The following is a 19,972-nucleotide window of genomic DNA, read 5'->3' as shown; positions in this document are numbered from 1 at the left end:
TGATAACTCCAGACTTCAGGAATCCACAAATGAACCTGTTTTCTGTTGTCTTATTTTGTGGCTCTCTACAAATTCTTACAGAGTAAGAATGTCAATAATTCATAATTAGCCTGGGGTAAAAATTGAGAGGATGTTCTCCAGCCCAATATGTAGGTGGAACTTCTGAGTTGGAGACTTCTGATTGGAAATGTTTGTAAGAAAACTGTGAAGCATATAAAAGGATTTATTTTTGAGATTTTATTTCCTCAGAATGCATTTCAAAATATGACTGTCATCCCTAAGAAAGGGAGTAAATCACAAAATATGTCTTCTCTATTGACAAGAGATAATTTTAGAGTAGCAGTGAAGAATCCCTCTGTGCTGCATTTTCCATTGTGATTCCAGGTTAGTGCTGAAACAGAGAGCAGAGAGTCTCATTCTGCCTAAGGTGATGATGGTCTTTTGGGCTTTAATGAATAAGGGGATTGCTGTACTGAGAGTGGCTTCTAGCAGATAATAGGATTAATTGAAATCAGAATGAGAAAAAAGCTTCATCATTAGTTATTCCTGGGTTTATCTGGAAGAGGGAGGTCTGCCACCATTCTTTTCTGCTTGGATGACTTCCTCTGTGTGCTAAATTTGCACTTTTGTGTAGCCATATTGCATCTGAAAAGGAATAAAGAACAGCAGATCTTTCAATGATTTAAATTTGGGGTGGGGGCAGAGGGAGGAATCCAGCTGTTTGTCACATGACTTTATTTTCTATTTAAGATATGAATAAATATTTTAAAAGCAGCAGAAAAGTATGAATGCATGCTTGAATTATTGGAAGTGTTTGGGTGGCTGGTTCCTATCCAGCTGTTCTTGGAACGTGATCTCCTTGAACTGTTCCAGATGGTTCCCAGCACATGATAAAGATATCACTGGGGCCTGCTGCAGGCACCTTCAAGTTTTATTTATTTACTTTTTAAATTACTGTGTTACTAAAGTCAGCCAGCTGTGCAACTTGTGGTCAATCACAGCTGAAAATGATAGTCCAGTGTTTGATGGTGCTTTCCACCCTCATTCTAGGTATTTGTATTTTAACATGCTTGCTGTCTTTCTGTGTATTTCTAATGAGTGATGGACTGTAGCTTGTTTCTGGATGTCAGCCTTTATGAAGAATATCTGTTGATACCTACTTTTAGGTCTTTGATATCCTGGAAGCTACACTGGGATGAACCTGATGACATGTGACGTTTTAATTTAAATTATGTACAACAGGGCAAATCTCTCTGTTACCAAAAGATGAAAAAAGTGATGATGTTGGCATTCTCCAAAAAAATTAGGTTTTGTGAGTCAAAGGCTCTATAAAAAGTTGTTGCATTCTTGGGAATCTTTTCAATATTCTCTGGGCTTATTGTTAATTACTTTAAAGGTGTTCTTCAGTAATTCTCTTACAGCCCAAAAATAGTGTTCACTTCTGAGCATCTATACTCATGTATTCATACTGAAGCCAGCTTCACTGAGTTAGTTCACAAGATTTGAAATCTTTTGTGTTGCTTAAATTTGTGTATTTCAGGCCTGGTGGTGTTATCTCGATCCATTTACAGTCAAGCAATCAATTTTTTTCAATCAGTACACCAAGTATTTAATTTAAAACAAGTAAATATGACCCTTTTTTTTCCATTAAGAAAAAGAAATGATTACTGATTAAGCACTAATAAGTGGCTGAGCTTAGACTACAATGATGATAATTAGAATCATAGCTTATTCTTCTGATAGAAAATTCGGAAATAAGTAAGGAAATAGCTGTGAACTCCAATCCACTAAAGTCTAGATTAAGGACCTAGAATACAGTCCACCTAGATCCTAGATGTATGACTTTATTGTACTTTGTTATTAGCAGGAGCCTTGTGCAGCTTCTCTGAGGAAGTGGGAAGCTCCCTCCCTGTCTGTACAAATGTGTGCAATGCTCCTCTCAAGGTGCTGGACACATTTGCTTCAAGGTTTGAGAATTTTAGGGGGTTTTGGAGTTGTTTTTTCATTGGAATGGAGTTCATAATTAGGAAATTTTTGTAATATAAGGGGTGTTACTCATCCAGCACTTCCAAAAATCACCTAAATTTTGATGTGGGAGTGATTTTATTGGAAAGTTAGATGTGGTCGGGTGCTTCTTTACAGGAAGAAGATAAGCTCAGAGTGTGACAGGATGATCCTCTGAGGCCAAGTCCCAATTCCATTGACTGTTAGACCTTCACATATTAGAGCTCTGAAAATAAGGACTAGTAATTCAGGTGCATAGAAAGGGTGTTTCTTTTGTGATTTGAATGAATAACTTTGAAACCGTCATTTTGGCACCTTCAATGATATTCTGTATTTAAAAAGGCATTTATGTAATTCTTATAGCCTCTGTCACTAAGGAATGGTATTTTAGGGACAATGAAAAATTCAGGTAACCTATAGAATATCTGCATTATTCTAAGAATTCAGGTTTTGGCTTTGGAACAGTTACAGGATTTAAAAAAATAGTTGAATTTTATGAATGTCTTGGAAAAATCATCTCATCTTGCTCGTCTGAAGTTATTTGTTATGTTGTGCAGTCAAACATCTGTTCAGAGTTTTAAAATAGTTAGAGATGACAGCAGTCCTCTACTGCTGGAGCATCCACAAGAGTATTGAACTGCCCCAGGATCTGTGTTTACAGAACATAGGCTGCATAAAATGCAGAAGATTAGGAAGGTGCAGAGGGAGTTGAAACTGTAGACAGCAACATATTTCATGTATGTTTTATTTATACTTGTGAAACCTCTGTTTACTGAGAGCTCAAGTCGGTGCATAAACAGGCAAACAAAAGTAATAAAGTACCAAACAACTAGCACAGTGCTAGCATAAAAAGAGAAGAAAAACAAAGAGTGAGTCTTGAGCTCTCTGTCACTGAGAGTTCAGAGTGGTGCAAGTGCTCAGCCTCACAGCACAGTGCATAGGCTGGAGGAGAAGGCATTGAAATCAGACCATGGCTCTGGTGATGCTGTCTGCATCTTTGCCTTTTTATTGGGTTCCCAAAACTTGATGTTCCCATGAGAGGTGTGGGTCCACAGTATGCTTTAATTTTTAGACTTCGTTCCACCTAAAGAGATTTGCCCCTGTGATCTGCAGGCTTTTCAGGTTAAATACAGTGTTCTTGAGGTGCCAAAACATCAAAGTGGATAGCCTGAATTCTGCTTCAGAGTAGCCTGGGTAGCCTTGGCCTGAGCTGCTTCCTCTCAGGAAGCTCTTGCCAGGCTGCTGGTCAGGAAAGCTGAGAGGGAAGAGCTGCTTTCACTCAGGAGGCATTGCACTGGTGAGTGCAGCTCGGCTGGGCACATTTCCTCTCTGCTGCAGCAAGGAAATTTTATCATCTCAGCAGATGGCCAGAAATCCTGAAACACTGATTTAATTAGCTGAAATCCCACCACCAGACAGCAGCTCTTGTGGCTGCATCTGGAAGTAGAGCAGAATGCTTAAGGGGTAATATTGTCCTTCTAAAATTGAATTAGGCAAACTTTGGGACATCTAGGGGTTACATAAACATTTGTGGTGGGTTGGAGAGGAAGAAGTGCTAAATTGATAAGGGGATTAGAATGCATAAAGTCTTTTGAGAGCACTGCTGTTCTTCCTCCTGAAGATAAGCAAGGTTGTGCTGAGCTGTTTGGTAGTCTCAGTTGCAGTGGCTGGAAGTCAGCTTGAGTTTTAAAAGTTTTACAAGTGTGGTAGAGAGATGGGCATGAAAAACCAGACTGTGGGCTTAAAGCACGTGAGCCTTGCATTACGTGAGCATTCAATTGCAAGGCAAGCTTGTCCCAGCTGCCTTCTAGTCCTGCTGTGGAGGGTGAGCTAGGGGTGTGTGAGCCCAGCTAAACCCCGATGTCATGACACACTATCCACAGGTATCCACAGACTCTTTCCTGGGAATGGAAACAGCAGAGCGTGTCCTTGCTTTCCTCCTGGGAATAAAGGGGCAGTAGGAAGGCCATGCAATGAATTTGATTCCCTCTGTTTCACTGAAATAGTGGTTGGATTCTGGCTGGACACGAAGGTGGAGGTGAAGAAAGCTAAGGCTCTACATTAAAAGAGCAGTCCTGAGACTAATTCTTATTTTCATTTCCGCTTTCTCTGAGAAACCTTTGTTCTGTGTATATATTCCTTCTTCCCAAGGAAGGCCTAAGGCTTGGATAAGCTCAGTTATGCACAGTGAACTTCAGAAGTGGTTTTGCTGCACTTTCATTGTAATCTAACTAGTGCTGCTTCCCTTTTATAAATCATCAGAGGCCCTCCTTTTTCTGAAATCCTCAGCGCCATATAGAGAGATGGCAGGAACATGCAGGAAGGCTATGGGTGATTGTTGAAATAAGTGTCTTGAGGAAGAATTCAGTAAGTCTCTGATAGAGGTGGTTGAAAAAAATAGGTGCAATGTTTTACAAATGCTTTTATTGTGCTGATGGGTTTGGTAGTTGCTTTCCAGTAGTGAATTAGTACAGATCACATCAGCCAGACTCGAGAAAAATGGCTTGTTTTTTCCCAACCATCTGCTTAGCTGTAAATTGTTTTCTCCAAGCTGTATGCAATCTTTTGCTTTGCCTCTGTCTCTGCTTTAGCTCATGCTTCCTATCTTTTATCTCCTCAGGGTGCAATGTACTGTATCAATCAAAATAGGATAAAAAGGTCAAAAGTCCTCAAATGTTTTTATAAAAAAGGGGAAAAATGGACCTAATATAATCACCTCATACATGGCATTTCATTTATGTCATTTATTTGTCGTATTATGGCTCTAAGTGAGGTGAGTTACTTTGAAAGCAATGGTGATGAAACCAGACCTCCTCAAGCTCTGGGGCATAGAGGGAAGAAAACAACATATATTTATATATATATATATAGAGAGAGAGAGAGAGAGAGAGATCCTAGATTGCTTTAGTAAGTAAAGGAACCTCTGTGATTGATTTCCGTGATTCATGTGAGCACTTTGCTTACAAAGCAGAGGGTGTTATTTTCAGATTTGGAAGTCTTTTTTCTTCTCATCTGTGGCTCATGATGCTGAATGATTGTTAACAATTATAGTGAGATTGAGGAAGCGTATTGGGCTTCAGTAAAGGTTGCTTCTCTAGAATTGATTTCATTTTGTTCTGGGTTGGGTGAGAAGGGGTTGGTGTGCGGGTTGGTTTTTTGTTTGTTTGTTTTTGCAGTGGGAGCTATTGGAATTGTCAGAGAAATTATCTTTTCGTTGGTCAGAATTGTTAAAGTAGGAAGACACCTCTACAGACCATGTGATGCAGCCCCCTCTCAAGCTGATCAGTTACTTCAGGCTGTTCAGGACTTTCCACCTGAGTTTTGTATATTTCAAAAAATAGATAGTCTGAGCAACCCGTTACAGTATTTTGCAACCCTCACAGTAAACCAGAGGTGTTTAAACGGAGTCTTCTGTACTTCAGTGTGGTTTCATTGTCTTTTCACTGGGTAACACTGAGAAGAGTTTATTTCTGTGTTCTGTGGTGTCTCCCCTCCCTCCCTGGCATTTGTGCACATCAATAAAATCCCTCTTGAGCCTTGTCTTTGAGCTCAGTCATCTCTCAGGCTCATCCCAGACCCACCAGTGCTTTAGTCACCACAGAGCTGCTCCTGTGCCAGACTGATGCTCTTGATGAGGCTCCACAAGCGCTGTTCTTCCAAGAGCAGCCTGTGAGAGTTGCGGTTCTGGGTGGATCTGGGCCATGCAGGGGACAGTGACACTGTAGGTGACACTCAGGGTTTTGCTGCTCCTGAGGTGGGCTGGCCAGCCTGTGGAGCAGAGCAGGAAAAGAACTAACCCAGTTAGCAAGCACAGGGTGGGGGAAGAGTTGCAAACCTGCTACCAGGGATTCTCCTTGGCAGACTGTAAGAATTGGTGAAAGCAAACTGCAGAAAGTGGAGGGCCAGGAGGAGAGAGAAGGGCCTGGGGCTGTCCAAAAGTGAGCTCCAGGAGGTGCTGAAGAAAGCAGCTCTTCCCTGACACACCCATGTTACTTATTTACTTCACTGATTCCCTTCCACAGCACTCTGGGACTCAGGTTATTAGCAGTGATAGATAAGCAAAACTCGTCTAATTACTTGAAATGTTTTTTCCTGACTCGAGTAGATTTTGAAGTTTCAAAGGAAAAAAAAAATAAATTCAGGATTGATGGATTTAATTTTCTATGATACGGCTCTAGAGACAGAAGCCTTTATATTAAATTGTAAATCTTTGCAGATTGAGTTTGTTTAAATAAGGCATAATTTTATATTTAATATTTGGGAAAACCATTTTTTATGAAGCCAAGAAGATATTTTTGTAGATGATGAAGAGGAACAATTTTCTTGGGTTTATGATTACCATCAAAAGATGAGACTCTTGAAAAGCATTGTTTGGAATAAAAAAATATTTTTACCTGTCTGACTGCTAAAATTAATATAGATGTACTTATTTCTATTATTTTTATGTAGTAGCCATATGGTTTGTAATGCAAGGAATATATTCTAGAATCAGTGGGAAAATGTCAATTTGCTAATTCAGACACCAAGTTTAAGTTTCTTGGGTTTTGTTTTTGTTTTGGGGTTTTTTTGGGGTTTCTTTTCTTTTTTTCCATTTAGCTTGTAATTAGGCTGAGTTAAATGATAAAGCCAGGCATGTCAAAATGGCTAAGAACAAACCTAAATAATTATTTTTATGCTTTACATTAGATCATGTAAACCTGAGACTTTAAAATGCTGATTCCTAGCTCAGGTTTAACTGGACTTTTGCCCCAGAGATACCTGTTTACATTCATTTTGTGGGATTTTTTGACTCCACAGGAATAATAGAAACAAGTTAATGTGAACATGGATTTAAAACCCGTGGTTTTAAATCAGTAGTGCAATCTTTAAAATGTTCAGTAGGTGCATAAAAGGACAGCAGTGTGTATCTTTCTTAATGTTATTTTTAAGACTTGAGATGTTTAGTCATTTTGCTAACTTCAAGTTGGTAGCATGACAGTATTAATCTCTATTGTATCAGGTTCCATTTAAAAAAAATTATCAAATCAAATTAAACCATTTCACTGCAAGTCCCATGTGAATGCTTACAGATTGTTTAGCATGAAATAAATTGAAAGCAATACCAAGTTGAAGTGCAGTTAAAGCTTCTTTCTTTATAAATCTTGAACTCGGACTTGTATGAAGTAAATGAAGAGTATTTTAAACTTCAAGCACATGGATTCCCTCACTTTATGCTGGTTGTCTTACCTGTTTCATTAAAATATTAGCCAGATATTTTGAGAAGTTTTCTTCCTTTGAGAAGTTTTCTTCCCCACTAAGCACTTGGTAGGAACATATTTGGGCTGGAGAACTGTGGGTTTCAGCTCTTCAAGTGGATGCAGTAAGGCATCATTTTGTTACTGAATCTTTCTTTTTCTCTGTAAAATGGAATAGCACAGCTCTAAACCAGGTTTTATGCTTTTTCCATTTTTCAGAATGTAACTATTGTTTTGTATAAACAAATATACTATAAATCATCTTAGCAGGATAAAATTCAAATTGAATTTACCATGTAGATCATTCAAGTAGTGGAGGGGAGTAAAGGGGCAACAACTTCTAAAAGGAAGAGCCAACATATTTCAGCAATAAGCAAAAGGCAACAAGGATATTTTTCAGAACTGTTTTCTTCTGTTTAGAAACACACTGAGTTGGTAAACATAAATAAAATTAATGAGTGTCTCATTTCTAATAAATGTGAAAGACAGTAAAGACAACCAAGAAGGAAAAGGTTATTTGGTATTATTGGAAAAAGCAAGACTGGTCATTTTTTATTTTCTGATCTGTGTACTGACGTTTAAAGGAACTTACTACGTACAACTGGGGAAAAAATCCTCATTAGAGGCATAGGTAAACATATAATGAGTTTATAGAGTAATTACGCCAGTCCTAGTATAAATATTTTCATATATCAATTCCATGCACAAAAGTGAGATAAACTGTTTCACTGCAGGGCTGGTCTGACTTTTGAACAATCAATTTTATATAAATGCAGTTATTTAGCTGTGCAGTTATGAGGAGAGAAATGCCCGTAAATATCAAGGGTGGCAATATTTTATTTAGGATAGTCTGTAACAAAGGGAATGAAGAAATGCCCAAGGTAACCTTAGATTAGCTAACTCAGTTAACCCTAATAAAATAACTGCTGCATCATGGAACGCACCTTGGGCTGCCAAATTTTGCCAAAAAGCACGGTAAATTTATGAGTAGTAATCTCTGTTGAGCTGTCTGCCTCTGTGCCATGTATTTGAATGGGCTACTATAGCATTATACTGAAACAACAAAACCTTTCGTTTCTAAGATGTTTGGGGAATTGAGCAATGTATCGAGAGAGGTACAGGGATGAGACTGAAGTGTGTAGTCAGTGAATTTTCTGACAGTGAAATATAACTAACCTGTAAGTCATAAAGACACCAGTGCAGTCTCTTTGACAAGTTGAAGACTGGATCAAATGCAGAGCTGTTGGTTTCAAAGTGCTTTTTGGGCACTCAGCTGGCAATTGTACCTGCAGGAGCTTTTGCTGTTTGCAGGTTTGTTATTGGAATGCTCTGTTCCAGAGGCAGCCCTGAAAGATCTTCTGGTTTGCTGAGTACTTCTCTCCTTGTCTGCCCAGGTGGAAAATTACAGGGGAGTAGCAGAGAGCAGGTTTCTTCCAGCAGCTCCTGTTTCTCTACAGATTTGCTGCACACCAACTTGCAGAGTCTTCCCTCTGAATCTCTATGGCACATTAAGGCCCTAAAAAAAGAGACAAAAAGCAAAACTCTTGAATCTAAATGGTGATGCTGAGCATGTCTGGATACTGGACCCCTCCTGGCCTTGGCATGTCTGTGGTTTGGCTGGTACCCAGCATCCAGCCTCAGAGGTCATTGACACAAGGCTTTCCTCCCTGCTTGGGTGTCGTGGTTTAACCCCAGACTGTTGCACCTTGCAGCTGCTCCTTCTCCCCCAGTGACAGGATGAGAACAGGAAGGAGAAGAGGCAGAAAACTTGTGGGTGGAAGAAAAGCCAGTTTAATAGGGAAAGCAAAAGCCCTGCATGTGAGCAAACTGAAACAAGCAATGAATTCACCACTTCCCATCCTCAGGCAGGTATTCAGCCACCCCCAACAGGAGATGGCTGGGGAAGACAGACATCATCACTCCAAATGTCACCCTCTTCCTTTCCTCCCAGATTTTTTATACTGCTGAGCATGACACCATGTGGTGTGGTCACTTGGGGCCAGCTGTCCTGGCTGTGTCCTCTCCCAACTCTTTGTGCACCCCACAGTTCCTCACTGGTGGGGCAGTGCCAGAAGCAGAAAAGGCCTCGATAGACTGTGCTAACACTGCTCAGCAGTAAGGAAAACATCCCTGTATTACCAACCCTGCTTCCAGCTCAGATCCAAAATGTAGCTCTGGAGCAGCTACTATGAAGAAAATGAGCTCTGCTCCAGCCAAAGCTAGCACGTTTCTATTCTGTGCTCCAAAACACAAGGAGCCTTTATGTCCTGTTTCTAGATAGGGGCTCATATCTTGCATGACAGTTGATGGAAATGCCAAGATTTGCCTTGTTGTTACTTGGTATATTAATATTTTAGAAGCTCAACCTAAAAATGAAAATTAGAATATCCTAATTTTCCTTGTAATCAATGTTTAATGCATGTTTCATTAACATAGATTCACTTTATAAAATTTCTCAGTATTTTTCTCAGAAGAAAAACATTATGATAAGTGAGCTTGACAATACATGATTTCTCCTTTCTGCAGAAAATGACTAAGGTATATTTATTTTATTACCCAAATAGCTTTAGTGTTTACATTGCCACCATTATTTCATATCTCTTGATAATTTTACCTCAAAAAATTCCAGCCACAGGGAATGCTGTGCTGATCTTATGACACTGCTATTCCAGCAGCCCTGGCAGGGATGATGCTGTTCAGTAACAGGCTGAAGGGTCACACAGGAGGAGAGTGGGGTGGCTCCTGGGGCTGAGCTGCTGAGCAGGCAACCTCTGCTTTTTTCCTTCTAAAGGTTTTAGTCTTTAGAAATTAGTTCCTTTGAAATAAGAATGAATACCATCAGAATGACCTGTTCTGCTCCTTTTGTGTGTGTGTGATGGGGAGGATTTTGTAGCACTGTCTACAGGCAGTGTGAACTCTGCCGCCTTTCTTTCACCTGAATTCAGAAGAGAATTATCAGGAACACATAGCTGAGTTCAGTTCAGTTGATTTATGATTAGGAATTCAAGAGGAGCAAATGTATTCATCGAATTTCCTAGGGACTTCTTGTCAGAGACTAATTCTAATCCACAAAATGATCTTAAATGGGAACAATGACTTTCCTGATTGTTGCTTTCTGCTGCCATTATTTTGAAAATGGAATCAAGCAAGAGTCTTGTATGTATGACCAGTACGTTCTGGCAGCAAGCATGTCAGATCTGTGCTACCTATTGGAGTTACTGTTATTTCATAATATTCCAATCCCCAAAGTTTTCCTTTTTGTTGGGCTTGGCAGGTGGTGGCAGAGCATGGGTGGCTTCTCATGCAACTGCCTACTTTTACAAAAAGTACTGAGAAGAGATGAAAATTGTTCATTCAAATCTAGTAGGTCCTTTTGTGAACGCTGTTCTTTTCTGTGCATAATTTTATCTTATATAGAACATAACCACATTCCTAGTTTTCCATTGGGAAAAAAATTTCCATTTTGCACGAATAAATAATAATGTCACTGATGGGTCAGATACTGCTGCAGTCAAGAGGTATTTCCTGCAGCTAATACACATCCTGTAGTCTGAAACATGTTCATCCAAACTCTACTAAGTTAAAAATTTTTTGGCTGGTGAAGCTTTATTACGTTGCATTAATAACTCCTAGACCAAAACACTTGACTCCCTAGAATTTTTTTGTGGTGTGGGTTTTTTAAAGTCATACAAGAAACTTATTCAGAAGACTAAATCTATGTAGTTATACTTATGCCATAATGTCATTGCAATGCATAGAGTTTTCTCTTGAGAAAAAAAGAATATTCTATGCAAGACTAAAACTTTCTGTATAATAGGGCAACTTTCAAGATTTTTAGCTTTTTAGTCAGCAACTTTGTAGATCTCCAGAGTGGCCTGTTTGAATTCTGAAACCAGTCTTCCTCTGGTTTCTAAATGATATTTAATATGCCAAGGAAGGGTTATTCTGCAAAATGTTCCTCTCTTTGAACTTTGGTAGGCAATTACACTGCATGTCAAATTGTTCTTATCTCTAAAATGTGACATGTGCAGACCATAGAAAATATAGTAGCAGAGGCATGTTTATCTCCTGCCTTAAAGTCAGGGGGCATGGTTTGTGTAGACCATCTAGCAGTAGTTAAGAATATTTTAACCGACACCTCTGAGTGGCTCCAATTATTTTTTTCAGTCCAGGTATAAAAACAGGTACAAAGCAAATGGGCTCACTGAATTACTGAGGGATTTTGAGTTCTTGGCAGAGGCACTCTGTCTCTGTAGGTAAGCACTGACCTTGAGCTTTTTAGGAGAGGAGTCTGTGACAAGCAGTATTCAATGTGGATATTATTACTAGACAAGCTGAATTCCTGTGTGTATTTTAAATTTTGTCCAAAAAATTAAATAGAAAGTTTTGCTGTCATTTCAAAAATGGTCTTCATTCTGCAGGGCTAGGTTGGAAGTCTTGCATGCCTTTGCCATGATAAGCAAAGGATCCTTTATACTTCTAGCTTGGACTTGAAACAAAAAATTTAATTTCTCTGAGTATTTTTGGTCGTACTTTTGAACTGGGAAATGTTCAATGTAGTACAGTGAAAAATGTATTTGAAAGTTTTTTGAAAAAAAGTGCTGGGCTCTGTTGCTTTTATTAAGTAGCTGAAAGCCAAAGAGGTTAATGTTGGCCTTGTAAAAATTGTGGGGAGGAAGGTGGGAAGAGACACATCCAGCAAACCTGTTATGCCACTTAGAAGTGAGTTTGCACCTCTCCTTACAATTACCTCATTTGTTGTTATAATTGCCATCTTTAACAAATGGCCTCTTGAAGGGCACCAAACCCCATGATACCAAATATAAATCTTACATCTTTTAGTCCTTTTTTATTGATTTCTTAGATATTTGTTCTAACTAAGTCCAGTCCCTGGCAGATGTTTCCAAGAAGAGTTTTGAAAGGTTTTTATTTGTAAAGATGGCAATCTTGGGCAGGCATAATATAAAGCAAGGGTCTCGCTTTCATTTGTTTTTTCGAGTATTGAATGTGGCTTTCATCTGTGCTGTGTGAGGCTTTGAATATGGTATGAAATCACTTTACATTTATTCAAAATCTTTTTCATGGCTGATGACTGCCGTGCATAATGAGAGACTATATTCATTTATCATCCACAGTAAATCATTGATCACAGAGGTATCTTGTGGAGAAACCTAATCAAAGCTTTTCAGTTTTTCTGGTTGGTTAAACTCAGAACAGCAAAGAAATGATTGCTCAGTTAGTTGGTTAAACATTTGGTTTATTAGGTGATACCATTTAGACCTTTTCTAAGTTTTTTTGTGGTTTACAGATGTGGTTTGTTAAGGAGATTAAGGCAGATGGCAGATGTAATTCTTTTCCCTTGACAAGCACAAAGACCATGTATTAGGGTGAACTGTTTATCCAGGTGTGGATATGCCACAAATGAATTTGATACCAAGTAACTATCAATGATATATTTATATGTCTTTGGATGCAAAACCTAACCAGAGTTGTAAGTGAATTCGGTAGTCTGGAACCATAATGTAACAATTCTGCTTAGGCTACTTGCATTGATTAAGAATATGAAACTTTCTTTTTTTTTTTTTTATTTTTCTTTTTTTCTTTTTTTTTCTTTTTTTTTTTTTTTTTTATCTTTTAAGGAAACACCTTCAAATTAAAGAAAATTTGTTTGTTGTTGAGGGAAGGGAAATTATCTTAGTTCAGGTGCTGTCATAGGTCTGGATGGCTTGAATGGCTTTACTAACACATCTTGTTAATTTTATTTCTTTTTATGACCTACCTTTTAGGAAAGACAAAGAAGGCAAGCCATCTATATCAAGAGAGAAATGATAATTCAGTACTTCCAGCATTATTATGGATGAGGCATTTAAATCAAATCCACATAACTCCTTTTCAAATGTTAAAAGCCTCATTTAGTTCAGTGGTTCCTACAGAGGATTTACTAAAGTGTCCCCATTTAGTTTCTCCCCTGAAACACTGGAGTCAACAAATTAGCTGCAAGTTTTATTATCTAAATCTGAGCAATGTCTCAGGGCTTTGTAGCTGTGACCTCTACTCTTTATGCCATCCACTCAGAGAGCATAGCAGTCCTTTGCTGTTTCAGAGAGCTGCACTGACAATTTACATACTGAAGAACACAGTGAATTGTACCAACCATAAATATAATTTTTTTAACAATCTATAATTTCTCTATGATGTTAGAATGTTTCAGCTGGCCTGGTTCTACAGAAAATTACGTAAAAAACCCTCTTTCTTTACTATTCTTTGTCTGCCTTTTCAAGATAATTTCCTTTCTGGTTACTTGCTCTATTTATTTTTAATAGTTACAACATTTTTAAAGAAAACTGACAGGCAAGTGGGTTTTTTGGTTTTCCTTTTAAAGTTGATCCTGTCCATTCTGTAAGAGTTGTACTATTTCTTTAAGGAAAGAAAAAGAAGAGGCAGATACATACCTTAATTCAGTCACATAATAGATTGTGCAAGGTCTTAACAAAATCAAGTTAAAACCCTGGTATGAAACATTTATTACACAGTAAGTGACCTCTCTGTTGTGGGGATTATCTAAAATTGACTTTTTTGAAAGGAGGAAAAAAAGGAAAATAGGAGGAGGGAGAGTGTCCTGGATTATTGTTCAGGCCTTCCCGTCTGAAGGGATTCATGAGTATGTTCAAGAAGCAGTATGTCTTTAGCCAGTTCCTTATTGGATCCCCAGTTTGTTTGTTTTTTTAATGTCATGCATTCATGTTATTTTAAGTTAGTGTATTCTTATGTGCTTATATTGAATTTGGTTTGGTTTTAGTTGGTAGGTTTTATTTTAGCATAGACCATAGGGGTAAAACTTGAAGAAAGGAGCTTCTTCTCAGAATAGATAACACTCAAATGATCAGGACATTTCTGCAATGTAGAAAACTTGGCTTTGAGTCTCTAATGCTCCATTTTCACACCAAAAACTGAATGTGAATCTCGCACCTCAGGTGGGTTCCTGACCAGCAGACTGCAAACTACTGATTTTTATGAAGGGCTCATTTTCTCTCTGGCTTGGAGCACAGTGTTTTAACTTGTGATTTGGTGGCCTGATCTATGGAACCAAGGAAACTTCTACTTAGACTGGCTGCATGACAAGATATCCTTTCTGACACTCACTGTTAAGATTAATTTTTCTTCCCTTGTGAATAAAGTCTTCACCTAATAACAATCCAAATAATAAATGTAAATTTCTGTGCATTCCAGTTAAGGTCATTCTCATTGCAGGCGCAGAAATCTATATTTAGCTTACCTGCAGAGCAAAGGAATTATTTTTCATTATTTACAGCATATTTCAGGCTAGACAGTGGGACAACCCAATGGCCTATATAATGTCATGGCTTGCTATCATAGGTTTATTGTGTAACTGACTCTCTGACCTAGGTTAAAGAGTGTTGCATTCCCTGTGTGAAAATAAATACTTGATTAAAATTTATAGACCATTAGAATATTTTCTTATCATGATCTTGGATTTCTCTCTTAGAGGATAAATAAGAGCTGCAGTATGTTCTGAATCTGAATCTTAGTACAGGGGATATAATGGTGTCAGGAGAAAATAATTTGCAACTGATCCACTGAGATGGATCATTCTAATTAATATCATTTTGAGACTGCCAATTTGCAGTTTTACAAGGGGATGGAAATGTGTGTTGATTTGGATTCACTGCAAAAATTAAATTTCATTTTTCATAGGTACTATTAATTCCATCTTTCAAATAGGATTAGTCCTGTTTATGAGACTAGAATCAGATAATAGGTTCATATAAGTTAATCTTTTGGCCACAGTGCTATTAGGACTTTTTTTTTTTTTTTTTTTTTTTTTTGTAATATTACACATCACCTTTGGCCTAGGACATGCTTGTGTTCCTGGTGTGTAGTCCTACAGCCTTCTCTTTTGGTGTAGTCTATCCTTGAGATGCCACATGTAACTTTCAAAATTTTCATTTGAAATGAACTCATCTATTTTATTTTTGCCAAATTCTTTGTGCAGAAAAACTATTTTCTGCATACTTCTTCACATGGTCAGTGACAATGTGATCACCACACTTGGGGAGGAGAGAGAAATTTTGTTTCCATTTCAGATGGATGTATATCACAGAGGAGGAGGAATGGGATGGGGATTCAGTGTTGCCATCTTTTGTAGCTTCTGCAGTTTGCTGGTGCCACTCTCTCTCCTGTGTTCTCTACCTTGCTGTCCCTCGACAAGTAAATATTTAAGTTTAATAGGGATGTTGGGCTCTATATGGAAGTGTTTGGGGAAAATGTAAATAGTGATAGTACTGGCTTCTTGGCCTTACGTTTTATGTCCTACCCTAAGTCTTCTAAGTAGGTTATCTTTCTCCCCTTTATGCTGTCTTGAATCTATTTTATTCTTTATCTTTGTTTATTGTCCTGTTTTCCCCACTCTCACCCCCATTCACTTGACATTTTCAGATGCATTCAACCTGAAACCTACAAAATTGGAGTGCTGTGTTAGTCTTATGAGTAACACAATTATCTGTTTAAACTCCCTTGGCTGTACAAATAGGGTTCTACAAGAAACAGTTCTGGAAAATGTCCACAGAAAATGTCTGTGATCTCTTTGACTAGAGCATACATGTATTAGTACTACTTAACATTAGCAAAAAGAATGAAAGAATGAGAATAGTCTCATACTTTGCTTACTTTTTAATAGTTAGGTGCAAATGCGCTTAAGTAAAAAGAGAAAAAAGCCTTCTCACGAGGAATGAGAGATGTGTTTCTGCCTGTATGTTTTCACACAGAGGTCATTGTGGCTGACTTCACAAAGTGCAATGCACAATGCAGTTTGTTACTGGTGACCTTAAAAAATCATCTGGGAAAGCACATTGCCAAAAAAAGATGTGAAGAAGACATGATGAAATACTCTTAGCTGAATTTAGCACTTATCAGTTAGGGATATGGTGTTTGCAAGCATTTTAGCAGTGCAGATTAGCTTTACCTGTGCTTGTCTTTTCATACCTTGTAATCAGAAGGATTTAACTAATTCCATTCATATGATACAATCCTGTGGATAGTTTTGGTCTAGAACCTAGACAGACACACTCATTTGGGTGAAAATCTGAATGAAAAAAGAGAATTCTCTTTTTTTTTCCCTATTTGCTTTGCAAAGAGGCTGCAATTAACACAATTTTTAGACCCCTTTGCCATGGCGTTCACTGAAGGCCAAGCCTGCTGATACAGTGCAGTGCTTCAGCAGAGGAGCTGTTCCTGGTGCTGGAATGGATCTTAGGCTGTCCTCTCCAGCCTTTGCTGCCGGGGTCCCACATGCACATCGGAGCTTTTGCTTCGCTGCAGGCAATCTCTTATCCAGGTTATTTTTCTTTTCTATTTTTTTTTCTTTTTACTTTTTTTTTTTTTTAATGATATCTCTAATGAACAATAGTTTGTCTCAGAATCAAGTGATCATTTGTGAAACCATGAGCTGCACCTAAGCATTTCTCAAGGTTTCTCTGGTAACTCATGGCTTTTTTAATGCATCCATAAGTATGTATTTGATCATTCACACTGCATATGGCAATATTGAGTGACCTCATTTGGACTTGCCTGAACTTCTGTATGTGTCACCACGGTGCTGCTTTCATAGGGTTTTCTGCAGTAGGTTGTTGTGCTTTCTTACGTAGAGGTGTGATACCAATGAGCAGCATGTGTGCTTATCACAACTGCCTATTTAGGACACATGGTAGATGCTTTAGCTAAGATTATGGGATGCCACAACATGATCAACTTTTATCATATTGTAGCATTATAACTATCGAATGTATATTCTGCAAGGCTTAAGGACTTAACATGCAAAAGTTTGAACTTGGGTGTCATAATGGCAGAGCAATAATGGCTATTATCTACTTTCACAGATTTAAAAAATGATTTGCTAAGGGAACTAGAAGACTTAATACTTATCTTTGCTGAAAAGCTTAATGCAGTTTAAAAAACTAAGCCATGTTTGGCCATCAAGTTGTAGAATAACTGAGGCTGAAAAAGCCCTCTAGGGTCAGTAAGTCCAACTGTTAACCCAAACCCACGTCCATTTGTTAACCCAAACCATGTCCCTCAGCACCACATCTACACAGCTTTAAATACCTCTAGTGATGCTGACTCCATCACTTCCCAAGGCAGTCTGTTCCAATGCCTGACCACAGTTTCAGTGAAGAATTTTTTCCTAACACCCAGTCTAACCCTTCCCTGGTGCAGACTGAGGCTATTTCCTCTCATCCTCTCACTTCTTACCTGGGAGTAGAGACCAACCCCCACTTCACTGCACTCTCCTTTCAGAGGCCTGTAGAGAGCAGTAAGATCCCTCCTGAGCCTCCTTTCTCAGGGCTGAACCTCCCCAGTTCCCTCAGCCACTCCTCCTTGGTGCTCCACTCCCTTCACCAGCTCAGTTGCCCTTGTCTGGACTCGCTCCAGCACCTGAATGTCCCTCTTGCATTGAGGGCCAGAGAACTGGACACAGGATTCAAGGTGCAGTCTCACCATAGCAGGTATTATCTGAGTGTAAGGTTATGGTGTTACATTAAAAGATTATCCTTTGGAATATTCCTTTGGAATATTATCCACCTCTGTACTAAATTTTGAAAGAAACACATTCCCCTTGGGGCGTGTTGGTCAGAGGTACAGGTAAGTGAAAACGTCCACTCACACTGCTGAGCACTGGGCACAGCTCTTCCAGGAGGTACCACTCTGTGACTCTCTCCTCACAAGCTTTTATGACCAACAGTTTAGGATAGAGGGTCTTAAGTCTGTAATATGGTATTTATAGCCAAGGCAGGTGCAAATGTGTGTCAAAAAGTTAATAGAAAATGCTCACAGGAAGGCAAGAATCCCCGCCAGTGCAGGTTGTACTTGAGCTTTGGTATGAGGTCTGCTAGCTCCTCTCAAGACTGTGAAGAAGGGTTTCTTTTTGATGTGAGGCAACTTCTGATGTTTCATAATCAGAGGGAAAAGATGCATGTGTCAGTATCTGAGTATATGTGGACTTCAGTTTTTCTGACTAGTGGACAGTTTTAATTAATAGAGCATTTTTTCTTTGACCAGTAACTTACGGCCGCTATCATGGGATCTGAATGAAACAAAACCTGAACAGTTTTTTCAAATCAGTTATTTTATAGATAGGCAAGTACTGGGAGGAAGCTGATCTCCAAAGCAGTACCTCATATCCATCAGGGAGAAAGGCCAAAAGGGAGGTTTTGAAATATTATATGTGTGGGGTTTTTAAATCTTACTGCAGATTTTTACTACATTTTTGGGTCTGATGGGAACTTATTTTACATATTTTCTCACCAATGTTCTTACTAATCCCTGAGTCAATGCTGGTGAGATGCACTTCTCATTGAACCATTAATTTATAAAACCAAAAGCGTATTAAAAGGCAACATTTAGAGGAAGCCTGAGTACAAACATTGTGAAGGAACAGATAACTTCTTCTCCTGACATTATCACATCATTCAAGCTGCAGTTGTCAACCCTAATGAAAGGTGGTGATGCTGATTTGAGCATATTGCTTATGTGATGTGCAAGAGCTTTGGGAGATAAGGAATCCCTGGTGCTATCATTTATAATTAAAGTGTCCATCACTTCCCTCTGAAAAACTGCTTGATGAATAAATAATTAAAGATCTGATTCTGATACACTTAGTTGAAATGAGACTTCTGTGAATAGTTCAAAAGCAGCAAATGGAATTTCTTCAAAGTAAGGCTTCAAGATAAATAATAGTATTACAATCTCAGTCAAAGCCAGTTCTTGTTTGTTGAGGCAGGAGGGTATTCTGGTTTATGTACTTTAAAATCTTATCTCACAGGCATCTTAAACTTCCTGCTTGCAAACAATGCCTGATGATGTCTATCATTTTATCTTTTAAGCACAGTATAGACTGGTATTAAAATTAATGACTAGCTAACTGTTCCCTGCTTTTTCAGACAGCCAAAGATAAGTTGTCTGTCTCATGGTTTGTGCAGCATGGAAGCTTTATAAAGTGCTTTGTTACCTAAAGAGTTTCTTTTACTTGCAAATATGCGTACTTTATACAGGTTTTTCTTTGGTTGTTTCACTGAATTGATATTTAAAAGAATGATTATGCTAGAATGATGTTTGTTTTCATAGTTTCTAAAATAATCAAAAGGTTTGAGGGGAAATTTTTTTGAAATACAGATTATTTTACCTGCTTCCATTGTGTTCCAGTAATAACCGTGCTCCCATGAGAGTGCAAATAACTTGCATATTGTAGCCCTGCGAGTCCCTCGTGGTGTTGGCAGGGTTGATTTGGTACCTTAAGATTAACCTTTCACTGCCGCATGCGTATGTTTGTCATTTATCCCCTTTTCCTCAGGTGCAAAGAGGGCTACCAAGGAGTCCGCTGTGACCAATTTTTGCCGAAAACCGACTCAATCTTGTCAGATCCAAGTACGTCAAATGTTTTTCTTCTCTTTCCAATCCATGCTGGAGGCTGCTCTTGCCATGTGAGATGACCCTTTGCCTGTAGTCAGACAGCCCCTGCTGTGGGCCACTGCAGCTGTGTGTCACAGGGAACAGGGATGCTCTTGCTGGAAGGGTGAAACCTCGTCATCCAGTCTCTGTTCTTGTGAAACATGTGCTGCTCCAGCAGGGCGTGTGGTTCCTTACGGTTTGGAATAATACTGTCCCTGCTTAGAGCCAAAACATTTCTGTTTCTCTACTTTCGACTCAACAAGTAAAAT

At 38.6% G+C, this 19,972-nt stretch overlaps 1 protein-coding gene across 1 annotated transcript in view; it reads left to right on the top strand.

Annotated features, from left to right (window-relative positions):
• The window catches only part of NRG3 (neuregulin 3), a 352,731-nt gene that overhangs the window by 226,187 nt on the left and 106,572 nt on the right, over positions 1-19,972 (top strand). Inside the window, exon 3 of the mRNA XM_038141232.1 lies at positions 19,606-19,679. Within this exon, the coding sequence (XP_037997160.1) occupies positions 19,606-19,679 (74 nt within the window). The remainder of the gene's footprint in view (positions 1-19,605; positions 19,680-19,972) is intronic.

This window comes from Motacilla alba, chromosome 6 (assembly GCF_015832195.1).
Source record: "Motacilla alba alba isolate MOTALB_02 chromosome 6, Motacilla_alba_V1.0_pri, whole genome shotgun sequence".
Lineage (NCBI taxonomy): Eukaryota > Metazoa > Chordata > Aves > Passeriformes > Motacillidae > Motacilla > Motacilla alba.
This window is presented reverse-complemented; position numbering and strand designations above follow the sequence as displayed.